Below are 20,953 nucleotides of genomic sequence, written 5' to 3'. Positions count from 1 at the left end.
CTGATTAGGGATTGAACCTGGGTCACCACAGTGAAAGCACCGAGTGTTAACCATTAGACCGCCAGGGAATCCTCTTAATTTTTATAAGACATATATGTTACACTTGTAGTAAGAACAAAAAATACTTTTCCCTTAATAAAAAATGATTTTCTGTAAATAAAATACTTTAAAAGTTACCTTGTAATCTTCTACTGTAGATTTCTACAATCCTAGAAAAGAAAGAATTGTTTTAATTATAAACTGAAGTGAAACTGGAAGCCTTCCCCATAAGTCTGAAGAATAATTGCTTTATTGAAGTAATTGTAGGGTGTGGGCAGTGGATAAATGCTTAGAGGAGAAGGATACAAGTAAACGAGAAGAGGGAGGTCTGAAGGAGACCACCAACGACAAGAGTGGTGCTTGTGAAGAGTGAAGAGTGGTGCTTCCCTAAGTCTGCAAAGACAGAAAGAATGAAGTGTAAACATTCACTGAGGAAAAACAACAATTAGAGGTGAGTAATTTTCAAGCTCCCAAATCATCAATTTTAGACCATGTCTCAAGTGTTCTAATTAATCATATTGTTTAATCAGAGCTTAAAGCTCAAGCTAAAAATAAAGACTATTTGTTAATTAATAGCAGACCAACGTCAACTATGTACCAACTAAACCTATTAGGATAATCAGATTAGACTTCTTCTTCAAACATCTCTTTATAATACATAAGCACACAGTAATCGCCCAATAGGAGCCCCTGATCTCAGCTTATAACAGTCTGTCCAGTGATCCATTCCCTTTCAACATCTTTTCTTCTGGCTGTAAAACATGGAGATAGTCACAGAATTACACATTTGAGGATCGCAATTCATGTGAAGGATCTTTTCTCTAAAATTTGGCCTTTTAGTCATGAATTTGGACTCAATTTAAGGATCAGCTCACTTACAAGATGTGTTACAGCCCTTTTCCCCACTGTGCCATTCAGAAAGAACTGCCATTCAGCAAGAACAGGCGACTTGCTTCTTTATTACTTGTGACAGCCAATGAAGGCAGTCACAGGTGGGCCGCCAGTCTAACAGGAACGCTTCTTGCCTTTCTCTGCCACCCATGGTGCCTGCCTGTGGCTGGCTGACAGTGGCTACCATGCTGAAAGAGAGTCATTTGTTATTGACCGTCTACTGTGTGTGTATGCGAGTATGTGGCAAACAGGGGTCTTATACCCACAGTTTATAATTTCTTATTCCTAGTTTATTCTTTTTCAAGTAAGAAATACGTATTGAATCCCTGTCTTCTCAGCATTAAAGATAATCATCTAGTGTATTGTCAGGCCATTCAAGATGGCTGTAGTCTTGCTTTCTGGACGTCAGCTCAATGAGGCCCTGCTTCTCTCACATGACCATCCAATTCTCTTAATTACAGAGCTTAATCAGTAACTGCCTCTGTGCCTGCCCAGCGCTCAGTGGCTGGTTTCCCTGTTAACTGATGAGCCAACCTGACATCAATTCCCTCTATACTCTCTCCGAGTAGCTAAGGCGGCTGCTGTGCACAGCGAGGTGTTGTTCCAGGACCTTGCTTTGGACTCATAAGGCTCCCCTGTGCACCAAACTGTTGATATCTCTGTTGCTGTTTCAGGGCCTGTTCTTCGGTCTTGAGGCTGGGCAATCGCAAGGCTTGCAGGCCTGTGGGGTGCAGCCCAACAACTGCCAAGCCAACCAAGGCCAAGGAGACTACCACGAGTGCAGAGATATCAAGGAATGTGGGTGGGGAATGCAAAGTTTTGGGGGAATGCTGAGGTGGCCATCCACGAGCAATGTGGGACCCTGGGTCAAAATCCACTGACCACCATGAGAGATGCCTGCTTTATATTCCCCCCAGTGAGTGAAATGTTGATACAGCTTGTATCATATGCTATACCAAGATATAGTATAAGTATGCTGTACCAAGATATCATTACAATCTAGTTTACCATATTACAGGAATCAACAGTTTTCAATTTTAATCTAAACTACTTTTGTATTCTTAAAGCTCCTTGGATGATAAAAGTTTTTTGATAGGATTTTTATGATTACACTCATAATTGAGATTAGTCTATAATTAAACAGCTTTGTCAGGCTTTGTTATCAGGCACAGGCAGCTTCATCTAATACAGCTTTTTGGGTTTTTTCACACTCTTGAATTACTAACATGAAAGTTAGAGGTTACTCAAAAGTTTGAAAAAATGCCTACTACACTAACTAGGTTTAGCCCCTTCTCTGCCACCCCTCTTCCAATATTAATTTTACTTTTCCTAATGGTTACTAAAAAGCCTTTTGATGAAAGTGAAAGAGGAGAGTAAAAAAGTTGGCTTAAAGCTCAACATTCAGAAAACTAAGGTCAAGGCATCTGGCCTCATCACTTCATGGGAAATAGATGGGGAAACAGTGGAAACAGTGTCAGACTTTATTTTCTGGGGCTCCAAAATCACTGCAGATGGTGCCTGCAGCCATGAAATTAAAAGATGCTTACTCCTTGGAAGAAAAGTTATGACCAACCTAGATAGCATATTCAAAAGCAGAGACATTACTTTGCTAACAAAGGTCCGTCTAGTCAAGGCTATAGTTTTTCCAGTAGTCATGTATGGATGTGAGAGTTGGACTGTGAAGAAGGCTGAGTGCCAAAGAATTGATGCTTTTGAACTGTGGTGTTGGAGAAGACTCTTGAGAGTCCCTTGGACTGCAAGGAGATCCAACCAGTCCATTCTAAAGGAGATCAGTCCTGGGTGTTCTTTGGAAGGAATGATGCTAAAGCTGAAGCTCCAGTACTTTGGCCACCTCATGCAAAGAGCTGACTCATTGGAAAAGACTCTGATGCTGGGAAGGATTGGGGGCAGGAGGAGAAGGGGACGACAGAGGATGAGATGGCTGGATGGCATCACCGACTCAATGGACATGAGTTTGAGTGAACTCCGGGAGTTGGTGATGGACAGGGAGGCCTGGCGTGCTGCAATTCATGGGGTTGCAAAGAGTCGGACACGACTGAGCGACTGAACTGAATGGTTACTAGCTTATCTAGGTTTTCTAATGGTTGGGTCATTCCCATCCATCTTTGTCTTTAATCTTTGAGTAAGTTTTTAAGAAATTTTTAAAGACTATGTTTGGTTATATAACCTCTCATCTCCAGATAAAATTATTAAACTTATAAGCAATTATGAGAGATCATGCTTTCAGCTTGTCACCACTGAGTAAGATGCTAGTTGTGGGTTTGTCATACATAGCCTTTACTTCATATATAGCCTTTACTATACAAGGCAATAAGGTATATTGCCTTTATACTCTGAGTTTTTATCATGAATGGACATGGAATTTAGTCAAATGCTTTTCTACATCTATTGAGATGATATGGTATATCCTTTAGGGCTTCCCTGATAGCTCAGTTGGTAAAGAACCCACCTGCAATGCAGGAGACCCCAGTTCAATTCCTAGGTCAGGAAGATCCCCTGGAGAAGGGATAAGCTACCCACTCCAGTATTCTTGGGCTTCCCTGTGGCTGAGCTGGTAAAAAATCTGCCTGCAATGCGGGAGACCTGACTTTGATCCCTGGGTTGGGAAGAGTCCCTGGAGAAGGGAAAGGTTACCCACTCCAGTAGATCCTTCTGTCCATATCAAAGGTTGGGAGGTAATTAATGTTCCTACTGCTTCGGGTTTGTCAGTTGCTCTATGCATTTCAGCCAGTTCATGTTTTGTTTCCATTTGATGAAGATTCATGACTACTTTTAATTTTCCTTTTTTTTCTTTTTTGGCCAAGCCACACAGCATGTGGAATCCTAGTTCCCCAACTAAGGATCAAATCCATGTTCCCTGCATTAGAAGCACAGAGTCTGAACCACTGGACCACCAGGGAAGTCCTCATTACCACTTTTATTATACAACCTTCTCAAAATAAGAGGACCCACTTTATCCCCTCTGACAAATTTTGCCTTAATTTTAATTAGCATTTTATTTTTTTAAAGGGGGGATAGGGTTGGGTACTACATTTAATCCAACGAGCCAGGGGGCTCAGTGGAAAGAAACACACCTACCAATGCAGGAAAGGCAAGCTTGATTCCTGGGTTGGGAAGATCCCCTGGAGAAAGGAAAGGCAACCCACTCCAGTATTCTTGCTGGAGAGTCCATGGACAGAAGAGCAGGCTATCAGACCATGGAGATGCAAAAGAGTCAGACATGACTGAACATGCACACACTTACTGGTCTTATAACATCTGTGCTAGGCCGTCTTTCTCTCTGTATTACAATATAATATATATATAATAATATATATAACAACTCTGTATTATACTTTATCTCCTCTTCCTCCTCTGGCAACTGGGAAAGTAATCTGGTGATACTTTTACAGGAAGAACCCATGGATGGTATAATTTAAGCTTTGCAAATCTTAGAAGTGTTTCTGATGCCTTCATATAATTTGACTTGACAAGCTACACTTGATACCGGGCTGCAAATTCTCAAGTGTGGCTAGAGAAAAGAGGAAAAGAACAGCAAGAAAGAGCCAGGTCATGGTGGGACTTAACTAAAGTAAGAAGCTTGAACTTTATTAAGAGCTATAGAGCTATGAAGGGGAAGCACTGTCAAACCCACACTTGAGAAAGAACATCCTAGCAGCACATGAGAGCAGAGCTAAGGATCCTAAGAGACGTGAGGACAGGAGTTAGGAATTTAAAACATAATCCAGGAGGAACATCAAGGTCCCAAGAGTGTCAGTAAGAATAGCCAGCAAGCAGCATGGGGTGGCACAGAGTCGGACACGACTCAAGTGACTTAGCAGGTAGCGGGTAGCATGGTGATGTGAGGGAAGCGGGGGTTGTACAGGAGGTCAGTGAGCATACAACAGCAAGAGAGGGATTCCTCCTCACTCCTCACCCCAAAATACATATAGCAAAGATCTACATATAAAAATAAAGTCATAAAAATAACCCCCCAAAACATGAATTTATGACTATGCAAGTTTTAAACTTCGTGAAAAAGGATAGTAGAAAACAAGACAAATGATAAGCCTGGAAAATGATTCCCAGCTTTAATATTCAGAAAGCACATATAAACCAGTAATAAAAAGACAAGCAACCTACTTGAAAAATTAGCAAAGACTAAGATTAGGAAGTTTCTGAACAAATTCAACCTCACTCTAAGTGCAAATTAAAACAATAGGTACCAATTTTTACTTATCTTGTTTGGACTTCAGACTCTTCAATGTTTGCCAGTGTTGCCAAAATGGTAGAGAAACACATGCCGCTAACCTATTATCAGAGTACAGATCTGTAGGATCTTTTCTGGAGAGCAATTTGGTAATATAAACAATTTAGCTACTCTCAACCCAGTAATCTTATTCTAATCTTACAGACTCAAAGTATGGAAATAGATAAATATGTATTCACCAACAGTTTTTTCCCCCCATTTTTGACAAGTCTCAAGCTGTAGGCTTAAAGGCTGGTTAAGTGAATTATATCAAAGAAATACTGGACTTCACTGGTGGTCCAGTGGTTAAGTATCTGCCTGCCAACGCAAGGAACATGGGTTTGATCCCTGGTCCGGGAAAATTTCACATGTTATGGAGCAACTAAGGCCCTGTGACACAATTACTGAGTCTTCTCACCGCAACTAGAGAGTAGCCCTCCCTCGCCAAAGTGCAGACCCAGCTTAAAAATACAATGTGGCCATTAAAAGGAACTTGGACTTTTTAGACTAAAAGATGTCCAAGGAATTTCAGGGAATTTTAAGTTTTTTTAAAAAAGTAGTAGTGAATGTAGGACATGAGCCCCTTTTGTCTTATTTAGCGAGTAGTTTCAAGGCCACATGTTTGCATTGAAATCTTCCAGAAGGATAGTGAACGATCTCTAGTGGGGAATGGAAATAGGAAAGAAAAGTTTTCCCTTTACTCACTCACTTGTATTTAAGTTTAACTGGCATGTTACTTTTATAAGAGAAAAATGAGAAAATAAAAACATTCCCTTTGTAATCTAATCTAAGGTCATTAACTATCTCCCAGTCTGAACCTCTTGGATCAATCGACCTGCTGCCCATCCACTGGAATATGCCTTGTCCTACCCTCTGATTTGCCTTTGGTTATTCATTAACTATACCTAGAGGCACTTCTCTTCTGTTCAGAACTCTGCTCAGCCCTCCACCCCAGGACTCCTCCAGCCTGCCAGGCCACAGCCATCGTGGGTCCTCTGCACCTAGGGCTAACCAGGCGAGCCTGTGACACCTGCTGGCTCTCCTGGAGGGTAGTGGCCGTGTCCTACTTCTCTCTAGCAACCACGGTAACTGGCACAGTGTCCTTTCACAGTAGTTACCCAGCAGCTGAATCATAGCCACGTGAGGCACTACAATGCTATATTCAAGATTTAATTGTATTCACTCAATTATTCTAAAGCAAGAAAACGAAACCATGTTCAACATATTTTCAGCAACAGAAGGAATTTCTATTCAAACTAAATTTACTCTAGAATTCTACCAGGGTTAAACCAGATCAACTTACTTCTGGCATTTTCTTGTTACTTAAAGCTTTACTGTTTGATATTTGACTTCCCTGGAAATGAAAGGTCATTCATTTGAAGGCAAGCATATAACAAACTTCACATACAAGATTAAAATGAGTGGTGAAATTTTCTAAGACATCCAGCTTTATTCCTTTTCATGCCCTAAATATTCCCAACTTCTTATAAGGAATAAGCAGTTGGATAATATCTTAGCCTTCTGTTTTATTTAATAGATCCTTTATTTAAAATCTTTACAAAATATCTGAAACTAATATACACTCAGTTCTCAGTTCTTTGGTTCCTTTTTTGGTGTCTTACGTTTTAATCCTATTTGTGTAAGAACAAATCCCCATGCTAATAATTAACTCCTTTGTATTGTTCATAAAAGCTTAGTTATTGGAGAGCTTTTCCTCCCATTAGGAAAGGAAATAACCAAAGGCTATTCTCTTCCACCCTCAAGTCACCACTCTTTCCAGGACCTCACTAGATCACTCTCACACTCATTTTTATAAGGTGTTGCCCATGGTCTACACATGGTGAGGTCTTCTAGAGAAGACTGCTTACATTAAGACCACAGCCTAGTGTGGTCTGCCAGGCTTTTTATAGTATAAAAACTATCTATTTTACACCTTTCACACACAGAGAGTCTAATATAGGTGGGAGCAGGGCCAGGACTTCTATATGAAATGTAAGACTGGCAATCTTGCCGGAAAAGTGGGTACCAGGGAACTGGGCCTACACTATGTTTGCACAGCAAGCCCACTGAACTTACTTAGACTATGTATTATAAAACAGTAAGCATAACCAATTATAATAAAGACATATATTTAGTTGATATAACTTTATCATTTGGGAGTAAGTTACTGGGGAGGAGGTTGCTAACAGAAATTATAATAAGGTAAATTACCCTACCACCACCACCAGTGCTATTTTTCAGCCACTCCTTGGCACTGCCATTGGATACAGATCACTGAAAGACATCAACATGCTTGCATATTTGTATTAAGAGCCTGACTGCAGTAAAGAAATAGTTATGATTTAAGAGCATGCTTTCATGGTACCAAGGAGCCCTTTCTGGTTGTGAGATTGAGGGATGAGGTCAGAAACTAGGGAAATTAAATCTCTCTCTTCTACCTACTTTCTCCTTAATCCCTAGAAGAAATAAGTAAGAACATGGAAGTCAAAACGAAGTAAAAAGAACAGCTGTGGAGAGCAGGTATCAGACTGCTGGGGTGGTGTTTACAGAGTCCAACACAGAACTGGAAAGGATTTGGGCCACCGTTTCATGATCGTCTAAGTAGAGAAGAAGCAAGAACATATCAGAGCCACAGGATAGTCGATTGGTCACAAAGGTATGTTTATTTCAATGTTGATATGGTCACTTTCACCTCAGTCAAGTTATGCAAACTTAGCTTGGTTTATTTTTAGAAGGAGGAGGTCAATTATTGCATTTCATTACCTACTCCTTCAATACACACACCTTCCAGTATTTGCTCATCACCCAAGAATACAAGGAAACTACACAAAAGGGTATTTAGGTCTGGCCCCCAGTATTTCACTGTTCCTATCAGAGATATATAAACACTAACCCTTCTAGCTAAGCACAGGCGACCATGCTGGTATATCACCACTTCTTTCCTAAAACTTAAGAATGGTAGTAAAGGCCTGAACTCGTGGGATAAAGAGAGAAAAAAAATATTGTAGCACAAACAGAAACATAGGAGAGTAAGTATTATCTCAGAATAGAGCTGAGGGGGAAAAAAGAAAATGAAAAAGTCAAGGAAGGCACAGTCTTGGATCTGAAGAGTTAAAGGAACCAGAAGTGAACCAACCTGCCCTGCAGGACCCAGAGAGAGGCATGGAGGTACCCAGGCACAGTGGAAAGCAGGGCTGAGGCCCAAGGTGGTTCGTTTAAAAGTCAAAAGGGCAGTGCAGTTACACCTCTGCCCAGGTTTCCTCTCTCACCCCTCTTAGCTAAACCACCCTTAAAGAATGGGAGCTGAGCTGAACTTACCCTCAGGGCCTCTCCAGTCAGGAAGGCTCTGCCGAGAAAAGCTTGAGGTAAGGCTTCAAGGCTGAGCAGGTGGGAGGTGGAGAAGGCAGGCAGGCCAACAGGGGAGTGAAAAGAAAAGGGCATCTGTGTTTCAGGCTTTCTAAGTCTGTCTTAGAAAGACTATAGATATGTCTATATATATGGCTCTGCAACCATAAAGTAAGTTGGAATGTGCCTCCCAAGTGAGATCCACATTGATCAAGAGACAAAGCTTGATAAGATTCTCACCATGTAGGGACAGGTCCTATAAACCTGTCCTCTTATTCACTACAGTCATACTTACCGAGCAAGTTTGCTGAGGCCAAGAACTTGCTTGTTAGGAAGATAACCGATATGGACCTTCAGAGAAGAGACAGAAATCATGAACTAAGTGAAACACAGTACTTCTCTGTGATAAAAGGAAACAATACAGTAACTTACTATGTAGTTCAGCATAATGCAAACATATTTCTAAAGCATCTAGGTACTTCGAGATAGAAAATGAAGCACTTGCATAAATAATTAAAAACTACATAAATGAAATAAAAGGGAAATAAGAATGATTATTAATAAAATGACAAGCTTGAAGTATAGTCGTGGTATTTCCTGGTGAAGTTAAACTCTGGATACAATTCTTCAAATCCTTCCTCTGTTGAGAGAAATTTTCTCAGGGAAGTGCAAATTATCCCACAGCAACATTAAAATGTAGTTAAGAAAGCCTCCTTTAAATGGCTAAAACTGTAACTATAAATATTGCCATTCCACACATCATGGTGGCCTTGAATCCCACCCTGTTGCAGATCTCTGTTGCACAGAAAGAGGGTACCCATGCCCTTTGTCATGCTGGGAAACCCCATTTCTAAGCTGCTGGAGAACACCATCCTCCTGACAGGGAAAAAAGGACACAGTTACCAGTTGGGACTCAGAATGAACCAGAATCCTCAGTCCTAAATTCTTGTGGGACCTACTATAAAGCAAAGCCATTTCTATAATCTTAAAGAGCACTGGTTTAAAAAAAAAAAGAGCACTGGTTAATATCTAGTATGAAAATGTTACCTGTCTTTCAGTCAAATGTTAAGTATGAGAGGACATTAAGTTCTCCAAAAATATTAATAAATGATCATTTATAGGCAATTTACCTAATATAAAATGACTGATACATTTGCATGACAATTTGCCAGCCTTAGTTGCATTTGTTCACCTAATATTTACTGTACACTTGAATAATCAGTAATTAGTCATTTTACTGACTAATTAATCATTAGTCCTAGTATAGGTGCTATGCTTTGGGAGTCTGAGAATACCAACTCATTGCCTTCCTGGTCAGCAGAAAGAAAAAATTATGTAGTACCTGGACACTGGGTATTTCAAAGAAAAATTAGAGTGGAAACTTCCCCATAGAATCAAGATACCGAAGTATCATCGAGATTTACATACTTATATGCAGAGCTATAATTTGTTTGCACAATTTTTAGTCTTCCTTAAGATCCCATCATCTAAATGACCACTTTAGACAATCATCACTGAATAATATGTTCAAAAACAGAGCTAATAAGAATACAGACACAGAGGTAATCATAGCAGAAGGTAAAAGGATAGAGTGGAGAGAGACAGAGTACAGGATCAAGCTCCTGGGTTTGGCCCCAGCCAAGTCACTAACTCCCTATGTCTTCTTGGACAAGTCATAGCTTCCTAGGCCTAATTTTCTCACTTAAAAGGTAGTGATGAGCTCACACGTTCCCTCATTTTTTAAAATCCTGTCACAGCCTAGCATCATTAACTGTGGAACTACCAGGCCATATATGCCTCCTGATATGATGGAAGACAGAGTTCTCAGCACCCCAATGAACTACTCTATTCAAATATGTTTTTAACCTTAAACTTAAGAAGTTTTAGATTGAATCTAGTATATAGAAAAATCCAAAGACTGGATGGAGAGCAAATCCAGAAACTGAGAGGCTCTATAGAACAACTGGCCTAGTTAGTTGAGTAAGAGAATGTCATTAGGGTGGGCAGGTGGGTGGCTGGCAGGGGAGACTATTTTAAAATAAGAGACTTAAGATATGCAACAACCAAATGTATAAGCCTTACTTGGATTCTGGTTTAAACAAACCAACCACGAGACAGTTGAAACACCTAAGAAAATATAATCTGGATTAGTTATTAGATGCTATTTAGGAATTACTGTTACTTTTGTCTGGGCTTCCCAGGTGGCACAGTGGTAAAAAACCCACCTGCCACTGCAGGAGATGCAAGAGATGCTGGTTAATCTCTGGGCTGGGAAGACCCCCTGGAGGAGGAAACGGCAACCCGCTCCAGTACTCTTGCCTGGAGAATCCCATGGACGGAGGAGCCTGGCAGGCTGCAGTCCATGGGGTTGCAGAGTTGGACATGACTAAGTAACTAGAATACACACACTTTTGTCTACGGTAGTGCTACTGTGGCTAAGAGTATTTTAGAGATGTGTATTAATAATTAGTAGTGAAGAGTCCTGTTGTCTAAGATACTTTAATATATTAAAGGACTTACTGCCAACTTTTAAGGTTGATAATCCAATCAGAGTTATATTTCTCAAAAAAAAAAAATCCTTATCTTTTAGGGAAATATGCTGGAAGAAATTACAGAAAAAAAAATGTCATCTAGGATTTGCTTCAAAACAGTCCAGTGGGGACGTTTATATTAATAGAACAAGACTGTCCCTTTACTGACAACTGTTGAAAGTGGTTGATGGGAACATGGAATATTATATATGCACTCAATATGCCAGCAAATTTGGAAAGCTCAGCAGTGGCCACAGGACTGGAAAAGGTCAGTTTTCATTCCAATCCCAAAGAAAGGCAATGCAAAAGAATGTGCAAACTACCGCACAATTGCACTCATCTTACATGCTAGTAAAGTAATCCTCAAAATTCTCCAAGCCAGGCTTCAGCAATACATCAACCGTGAACTTCCTGATGTTCAAGCTGGCTTTAGAAAAGGCAAAGGAACCAGAGATCAAATTGCCAACGTCCGCTGGATCATCGAAAAAGCAAGAGAGTTCCAGAAAAACATCTATTTCTGCTTTATTGACTATGCCAAAGCCTTTGACTGTGTGGATCACAATAAACTGAGGAAAATTCTGAAAGAGATGGGAATACCAGACCACCTGACCTGCCTCTTGAGAAATCTGTATGCAGGTCAGGAAGCAACAGTTAGAACTGGACATGGAACAACAGACTGGTTCCAAAGAGGAAAAGGAGTACGTCAAGGCTGTATATTGTCACCCTGCTTATTTAACTTATGTGCAGAGTACATCATGAGAAAGGCTGGGCTGGAAGAAACACAAGCTGGAATCAAGATTGCCGGGAGAAATATCAATAACCTCAGATATGCAGATGACACCACCCTCATGGCAGAAAGTGAAGAGGAACTAAAAAGCCTCTTGATGAACGTGAAAGAAGAGAGTGTAAAAGCTGGCTTAAAGCTCAACATTCAGAAAATGAAGATCATGGCATCCGGTCCCATCACTTCATGGGAAATAGATGGGGAAACAGTGGAAACAGTGTTGGACTTTATTTTGGGGGGCTCCAAAATCACTGCAGATGGTGACTGCAGCCATGAAATTAAAAGACGCTTACTCCTTGGAAGAAAAGTTATGACCAACCTAGATAGCACATTCAAAAGCAGAGACATTACTTTGCCGACTAAGGTCCGTCTAGTCAAGGCTATGGTTTTTCCTGTGGTCATGTATGGATGTGAGAGTTGGACTGTGAAGAAGGCTGAGCGCTGAAGAATCGATGCTTTTGAACTGTGGTGTTGGAGAAGACTCTTGAGTCCCTTGGACTGCAAGGAGATCCAACCAGTCCATTCTGAAGGAGATCAGCCCTGGGATTTCTTTGGAAGGAATGATGCTAAAGCTGAAACTCCAGTACTTTGGCCACCTCATGTGAAGAGTTGACTCATTGAAAAAGACTCTGATCTTGGGGGCAGGAGGAGAAGGGGACGACAGAGGATGAGATGGCTGGATGGCATCACTGACTCGATGGATGTGAATGTGAGTGAACTCCGGGAGTTGGTGATGGACAGGGAGGCCTGGCGTGCTGCAGTTCATGGGGTCACAAAGAGTCGGACACAACTGAGCGACTGAACTGAATCTACCTATTCTTAGATATGTTTGAAATTTTCTACAATAAAAGGTTTAAAAAGAGATGCCACTACATACACATCAGAATACTAAACTTTGAAACACTAAAAGTGCCAATGTTGATGAGGACTCAATAAATGAAATATAAACTGTACCCAACTGTTACAATCAATTTGGAAAACTAAAAGTCAGTATTTAATAAGTTGAACATAGGTATACCCTGTATCCGCCGTTCCACTCCTAGGTATACTGCTAAAGAAATGCATGTGAGAGGTGGGTCAAGATGGCAGAGAAGGAGGATATGAAGCTCAGCCTCCCCCACTCCCCAAAGTCACATCAAAAATCTGTCTACACGTGGAACAATTCACACAGAAAACCAACTAGAAACTGACAGAAGATTTCTTATATAACCACAGCTATAATAAAGATCTCCATGTAACCAGGTAGAGATCTGATTATGAAAAAAAAAAAAAAGGTATCAGAGTCAGTGCCCCTAGGAAAGAAGGTCCACAGGTGCAGACCCTCCCCCTGCGGAGCCCCCTTGCCTACTGGGAGGTCTGCTCAAATAAACAGAGAGGCTGGAGTGGCCTGGACTCTGGTCGCAAGGAATGTATACATGCTAGCTTACTAGCAGTCAGTGAAGAGTGACTGGCACTGGCTCCACCGGGCCTCCACACTTCCCAGTCCAAAATGCTTGCTGAGGGAGGTAAGGGTGAGTGGGAAGAGTGCTGCTAGTATAGATGATTCAAAGAAATGGAAATATATACCATCCTCTTGGATTAGAAGGATTTTTATTGTGAAAATGGCCATATGACTCCTAATATATATCTACAGATTTTATGCAATCCCCAGTTCAGTTCAGTACATTTCAGTCACTCAGTTGTGTCCGACTCTTTGCAACCCCATGGACTGCAGCATTCCAGGCCTCCCTGTCTACCACCAATTCCAGGAGTTTACTCAAACTCATGTCCATTGAGTTGGTGATGCCATCCAACCATTTCATCCTCTGTCATACCCTTCTCCTCCCGTCTTCAATCTTTCCCAGCATCAGGATCTTTTCAAATGAGTCAGCTCTTCGCATCAGGTGGCCAAAGTATTGGAGTTTCAGCTTCAATAGCAGTCCTTCTGATGAACACCCAGGACTGATCTCCTTTAGGATGGACTGGTTGGATCTCCTTGGAGTCCAAGGGACTCTCAAGAGTATTCTCCAACACCACAGTTCAAAAGCATCAATTCTTCAGTGCTCAGCTTTCTTTATAGTCCAACTCTCAGAACCATACATGACTACTGGAAAAACCATATCTTTAACTAAACAGTACCTTTGTTGGCAAAGTAATGTCTCTGCTTTTTAATACGCTGTCTAGGTTGGTCATAGCTTTTCTTCCAAGGAGTAAGTGTCTTTTAATTTCATGGCTGCAGTCACCAGCCACAGCAATTTTGGAGCCCCCAAAAATAAAGTCTGCCACTGTTTCCCCATCTATTCACCATGAAGTGATGGAACTAGATGCCATGATCTTAGTTTTCTGAATGCTGAGCTTTAAGCCAACTTTTTCACTCTCCTCTTTCACTTTCAAGAGGCTCTTTAGTTCTTCACTTTCTTCCATAAGGGTGGTGTCATCTGCATATCTGAGGTTACTGATATTTCTCCCGGCAATCTTGATTCCAGCTTGTTCTTCATCCAGCCCAGCGTTTCTCATGATGTACTCTGCATATAAGTTAAATAAGCAGGGTGACAACATACAGCCTTGATGTACTCCTTTTCCTATTTGGAACCAGTCTGTTGTTCCATGTCCAGTTCTAACTGTTGCTTCCTGACCTACATACAGATTTTCTCAAGAGGCAGGTTAAGTGGTTTGGTATTCCCACCTCTTTCAGAATTTTCCAGAGTTTGTTGTGGTCCACACAGTCAAAGGCCTCGGCATAGTCAATAAAGCAAAAGTCGATGTTTTTCTGGAACTCTCTTGCTTTTTCCATGATCCAACAGATGTTGGCAGTTTGATCTCTGGTTCCTCTGCTTTTTCTAAATCCAGCCTGAACATCTGGAAGTTCACGGTTCACATACTGTTAAAGCCTGGCTTGGAGGATTTTGAGCATTCCTTTGCTAGCGCGTGAGATGAGTGCAGTTGTATGGTAGTTTGAGCATTCTTTGGCATTGCCTTTCTTTGGGACTGGAATGAAAACTGATCTTTTCCTGTCCTGTGGCCACTGCTGAGTTTTCTAAATTTGTAAACTCTTTGTAAACATCAAAATACCTATTACATTTTTCACAGAACTGAAACAAGTAACACTAAAATTTATATGAAACCACAAAAGACCCAGAATTGTCAAAACAATCCTGAGGGAAAAGAGAAAAGCTGGAAGCATAATTCTCTCAGCCTTCAGACAATACTACAAAGCTCCAGTGCACAGAGATCAGTGGACCAGGACAGAAAGCCTCCAAATAAACCAATGTACTTACTTACTGTCAATCTATGACAGAGGGAACAAGAATATACAATGCAGAAAAGACAGTCTCGTCAACAAATGGTGGGAAAGTAGGACAGCTACATGGACATTAATGAAATCAGAACATTCCCTTGAATTATAAATAAAAGTAAACTCAAAATGGTTTAAAGACCTAAATATAAGACATGACATGCCATAAAACTACAAGAAGAGAACATAGACAAAACATTTTCTGACATAGGTCATAGCAATATTTTCTTAAATCAGTCTCCCAAAAGAAATAAAAGCAAAAATAAACAAATGGGACCTGATCAAACTTACAAGCTTTTACACAGCAAAGAAAATCATTGATAAAACAAAAAGACAATCTATGTAATGATTGAAAATATTTGCAAATGATGGGATCAACAAGGGGTTAATATGCAAAATATACAAACAGGCCATACAACACAATATTGAAAAAAACAATCCAATCAAAAAATGGGCAGAAGACCTAAACAGACGTTTCTCCAAAGAAGACATACAGATGGCCAACAGGCACATGAAAAAAAAGGTAATTATTAGAGACATGCACATGAAAACCACAACAAACTATCACTTCACATAAATCAGAATGACCATCATCAAGAAGTCTACAAATAATAAATGCTGGACAGGGTGTGGGGAAAAGGGAACCCTCTTACACTGTTGGTGAGAATGCAAACTGGTGTAGCCACTATGGAAAAACAGAATGGAGGTTCCTTTAAAGAAAACTAGAGTTACCATATGAACCAGCAGCCCCACTCCCAGGCATGTATTCAGAAAAGACACAAACTCTAATTCAAAAAGAATGTTCACAGTAGCATTATTCATATGAACATCACAATGTTCACAGCAGCACTATTTATTAATGCAATAGCCAAGACATAGAAACAACTCAAGTGCCCATCAAGATACAACTGGTTTATGACGATGTGTTATAGGTATGTGTGTGTGTGCATGTTAGTCGCTCACTTGTGTCTGAATCTGCGACTCCATGGACTGTAGCCTGCCAGGCTTCTCTGCCCGTGGGATTCTGCAGGCAAGAATATTGGAGTGGATTGCCATTTTCTTCTGCAGGGGATCTTCCCAACCCAGTGATCGAACCCACATCTCCCACACTGCAGGCAGATTCTTTACCATCTGAGCCACCAGGGAAGGCCAGTTATATGTATACAGTGGACTATTACTCAGCCATAAAAAACAATGAAGTATTGCCATTTGCAGCAACATGGACTGAGCTAGAGAACACTAGGTAAAATAAGTCAGGAAGGGAAAGGCAAATATCATATGATATCACTTATGTGGAATCTTTAAAATAATATACAAAACAGAAACAGACTAATAGACACAGAAAACAGACATATGGTTACTAAAGAGAAAGGCAAGAGGAGAGGGATAAATTAGGATACAAACTACTATACATAAAATAGATAGGGAATGAGTATTTACTGTATAGCACAGGGAAATATATTCAGTATCTTATAGTAACCTACGATGGAGAAGTCTGAAAAAATATATATATAGCTGGACAACTTTACTGTACACCTGAAACTAATATAATATTGTATATCAACTATACTTAAAGTAAAAAAATAGATTAGGGAGTTCCCTGGTTGCCTAGTGGTTAGGATTCTGGGTTTTCACTGCCATGGCCCAGGTTCAATCCCTTGTTGGAGAACTGAGATCCTGCAAGCCACATGATGTGGCCAATAAATAAATAAAATGGTTTTTTAAATTAAAAAATAAATAAATAATTTAAAAAGAAATATGATGCATCTGTACATCAAAAGAATGCTGGTAGCAGTACTGTTTGTAATAGCCAAAAAAAAAAAAAAAAGTCACCACCACCACCAAGCAAAAAAGTCAAACACAGAGAGAGAGGAAAAACAGAAATATCCACCAAAAACAGAACACTAAATTGTGGTGTGTTTGTACAAAGGAATTGTATATAGCAATGAAAATAAACAAACTACAATGACAGGCAATAACATCAATGACTCTTGCAATGCAGAACAAAAGAAGCCAAACATGAGAAAGAGTGCAAGCTGCAGACCCCACCTATTTATATACAGTAGTTGAAAAACAAGCAAAACCAATCAATCTATAATGTTAGAAATCCATACACTGTGCTGACAAGATGCTCTAGGGATTAACAAGGGGCACAAGGTGAGCTTTCAAGACATTGATAGTGTTCTAGTTCTTGATCTGTGAGGTAGCAGGGAATTACCTTAATGAGTTGTACATTTTTCTACGTTTCACTTCTACAAAAATGAAAAAAATACTTTAACAAAAAATGTGAGGCAAATGTTAACACATTAAATTTAGGTGTTGGATATATTCATAACCACTATTTCCTGTAAGTCTTCCATTCCAAAATTTAAAAAGTAAAAAGAAAAAATTATTATTTGGGAGGAGGGAAGAGAACAGGACAACTCCTGGTAACCCACATGTTCTCAGAGGGATGTTTAACTACAACATTAACGTTATCTAGGTCATAGATTCATTTTTCCTAAAATATTTTAAAAGGGTTGGAAACAAATCCACTAATACTATAACCTCTGCCACAAGAAATTCTGTGATCATTACTGTTCACGTCATATTATACGAAAGCATAGCTTGGATCAAATGTTACTTAGTTAAAATAAAGGGCAAAGGTTTTCCAGAGACTGCTGCAGGTACCTAGAAAAAGAGATGGTCTTTAATCTCATTATTTTAACCTATTAACATGGTATTTGCTGTGAAATGCTTGCCCTGAGGGCCTTCTGCTGCTTGTTTCTATTTAGTTCATTTCCAGCCATTAAATTAGTTGGGCTGATAAAGAATAGATGTTCATGTGTATTTGGGATATTAGGAATTACCAGGTGACAATTTAAAATATAATTATCCTAACTGTAAAACTGTCGTTCTGCTTTTAAACATTGTTATGAAACCACACAGAAAAACTTACCTTTCCAACAAAAGGAACTAGATGATGTTCACACATGGAAAACATGTCTATGTCCTTCACAATCACCATCTCATCGTGGTCTTCATCAAATATAGCATCATTTAGGACATCTGAAATCAGAGGCTTGCTTTAGCGATGTTTCCAGTTTTACAGTAAAATAACGAATAGAAAAGTTAGCACTCCATAGGTACATATAAATTGACAATCAAGAATGTTAATCCTAATTAAAACATGAACAGCATGCAAATTAAAGCTAGCTATTTTTCTCCCACCAAATTAGCAAAGTCTTTTTCCTTAAATCATAGAAAATCCTTAGGATACGGTACTACATTAAAAATGCAGGATTACCAGTGTATTTGCAGCATAGGAGAGGGAGAGAAAAAGAGGGAGGAAAGGAGATAAACTATGCAAAACAGAAGAACGGGTGTTTCTGGCAACAGAAATAGGCTACTTTCACTTTCTGCCTGACATCATCTTGTACCTAACACTTTGTCTATAATGAACATGTAGAAAACTCTATACGAGAAAAAGTTAAAATAATGAGATAAAAAGTTAAAATAATGAGATTAAACACCATCTTTTTTTCCAGGTAGCTGCAGCAGGCTTTGAAAACCTTTGCCCTTTATATTGACTAAATAAAATCTGATCCAACATATACTTCTGTATAATATGGCATTAACTTTCTGACTTCTGAAGCTATATCCAGATACCCATAAACTTGACCTCTGTTATTACTATCCCAAATAATTTTCTACTCTTATAATATTTTCTAGCTATTGTATGCAAGCATCAGACTCATTCTAAATAGTTGCCTTCCTCCCTTCCTAAAGAAATTAACACTATAGTTTTTATGTGTGTGCCTATTCAGGTTGGCTCTGGGTGATGAACAGTGTCTGGTTTAACCTGAGGACACAGTCACATATGGCCAGGCTTACAATAGACATTCGGAAACAAGAACTTTATTGTTAAAAACTACACTCATATCTGAACAGCGCGGCAGACTGGATATATTCAAGTCATCTAGCTGCGTGATTTCAGAGATTTGGGGATACCCAATCCACACAGCATGAGACAGAAGGGAGGAGATGAACAGAGCTTGTAGCCATCTACTGCTGTCTCCCCTCAGAAAGGCAGGCTGCTGAGTGAGTCACAGAGAAGATGTGCAAACGTCCACCCACACAGCCCGACCTTCCGTGGCTCCGTCGCTACTAGAAGAGAGTCATCATTGATACTGAGTCATCATTAAACACAGTTGTCATCACCTGTGCTAGGCTGTTCAGAGACACACCTGACTGTGTTGCAGAGCAGTCATCAGTGTGGTAAACAGAAGTAAACATGTGGGGTTTAGACACACAGATAAACACAACACCCTTGTTGAGAGAGGTGGACAAAATCCAGAGAAGGCTCAGAGCCATTCTTTTAAGTAAATACTCCTTCTCCAAAAGCAGTTTTCTATTCTGAATATGAGGCCCTAACCTTCAGCTGTGTTTTTGAAAGAAGTTCAAAAATAGATTCTCAGTGCTCCCCAAAGGATCCTGGAGTTCTCCATGATTTCAATGTAACGGTACTGCCACTCATAGCTGACTAAAATCTTGAGTCACACAAGGAATCTTCCTGAAAATAAAAACAAAAATTTTTTTCTTAAAGAACAAAAGAGAATTGTCAAATATAGGAAGTGTTCATTTGTCTTCTCTGGCAAAGAATGAGAGCACACCCTTCTAAGTTCTGACAACAACCATATGGCATGTGTTAAATGCTGGCCCTTGAGTTACACTTATGTTAGTGTCTGGCTCCATCACTAACTGCTGAATCTTGAGCAAGGCATTCTATGCCTCAATCTTCTCAGCTGTAAAATGGTCATGAAAAAAGCTTCCACATCATACGGGTATCCTGAGAATTAAATAAGATAATCCACTTGTGTTCAGAAATATGTAGGTGGGGTCAGTGGTAGATAATATTATCACTATAATTATGGTTAAGAGAGTTGCCAAACTATGTTCCCATGCACACTGATGTACGTGCGTGTGTGTGAGCCAAGTTGCTTCAGTCGTGTCTGACTCTTTTCAACCCTGTGGACTGTAGCCCGCCAGGCTCCTCTGTCCATGGGATTCTCCAGGCAAGAGTACTGGAGTGGGGTGCCATGCCCTCCTCCAGGGGGTTTTCCCAATCCAGGGATCGAATCTGCATCTCTTACGTCTCCTGCATTAGCAGGTGGGTTCTTTGCCACTAGTGCTGCCTGGAAAGCCCACACTGATGTACACCACAATTTAAAAAGCAACTATTTGCTTCTAAGGAACAGACTACAGAAAAGGAAAAGCAGTAACTTTATTATGGAGAAACATGGCAGACACTCCTTTAATCAAGTAATTAAGGTTAACTTTACCGGTAATAGGGGGCTTCCCCAGTGGCTCAGACGGCAAAGAATCTGCCGGCAATGCAGGAGAACGGGATTCAATCCCTGGGTTGGGAAGATCCCCTGGAGAAGAAAGGGAATGGCTACCCACTCCAGCATTCTTGCTGGAGAATCCCATGAACAGAGAAGACTGATGGGTACAGTGCATGGGGTCTCAAAGAGGCAGACACAGTTGAGCCACTAACACAATAAACTGCGAGTAATAAGACATACTGATACTATGTAGCACCTCACATAAGACCATGAGCAGGGCACGGCACCGCTGTAGTGTTCTTCCCCCAAATCTGAAACTGCAGCCCAATCACCAGACAAATCAAAGGACATTCTACAAAATACCTAACGTGCGTCCTGTGCTCAGTCGTGTTAGACTCTTTGTGATCCCATGGACTATATCCTGCCCAGGCTCCTCTTTCCACGGAATTTTCCAAGCAAGAATACTGGAGTAGGTTGCCAACAAAATACCCAGACAAGTACTCTTTTTTTTTTTTT

The 20,953-nt window shown here is 40.2% G+C and overlaps 1 protein-coding gene across 1 annotated transcript in view; it reads right to left on the bottom strand.

The window, feature by feature from the left end:
• Positions 1 to 20,953, bottom strand: part of GCH1 (GTP cyclohydrolase 1) — a 56,266-nt gene that overhangs the window by 4,187 nt on the left and 31,126 nt on the right. Inside the window, exons 2-4 of the mRNA XM_040226397.1 lie at positions 18,052 to 18,161; positions 8,820 to 8,875; positions 178 to 209 (exon numbers count right to left, since the gene is read on the bottom strand). Coding sequence (XP_040082331.1) covers positions 178 to 209; positions 8,820 to 8,875; positions 18,052 to 18,161 — 198 coding nt within the window. The remainder of the gene's footprint in view (positions 1 to 177; positions 210 to 8,819; positions 8,876 to 18,051; positions 18,162 to 20,953) is intronic.

Source organism: Oryx dammah, unplaced genomic scaffold (genome assembly GCF_014754425.2).
Source record: "Oryx dammah isolate SB20612 unplaced genomic scaffold, SCBI_Odam_1.1 HiC_scaffold_26, whole genome shotgun sequence".
Taxonomy (NCBI): Eukaryota; Metazoa; Chordata; class Mammalia; order Artiodactyla; family Bovidae; genus Oryx; species Oryx dammah.
The sequence above is the reverse complement of the archived record's forward strand: the minus strand, read 5'-3'. Positions and strand labels throughout refer to the sequence as shown.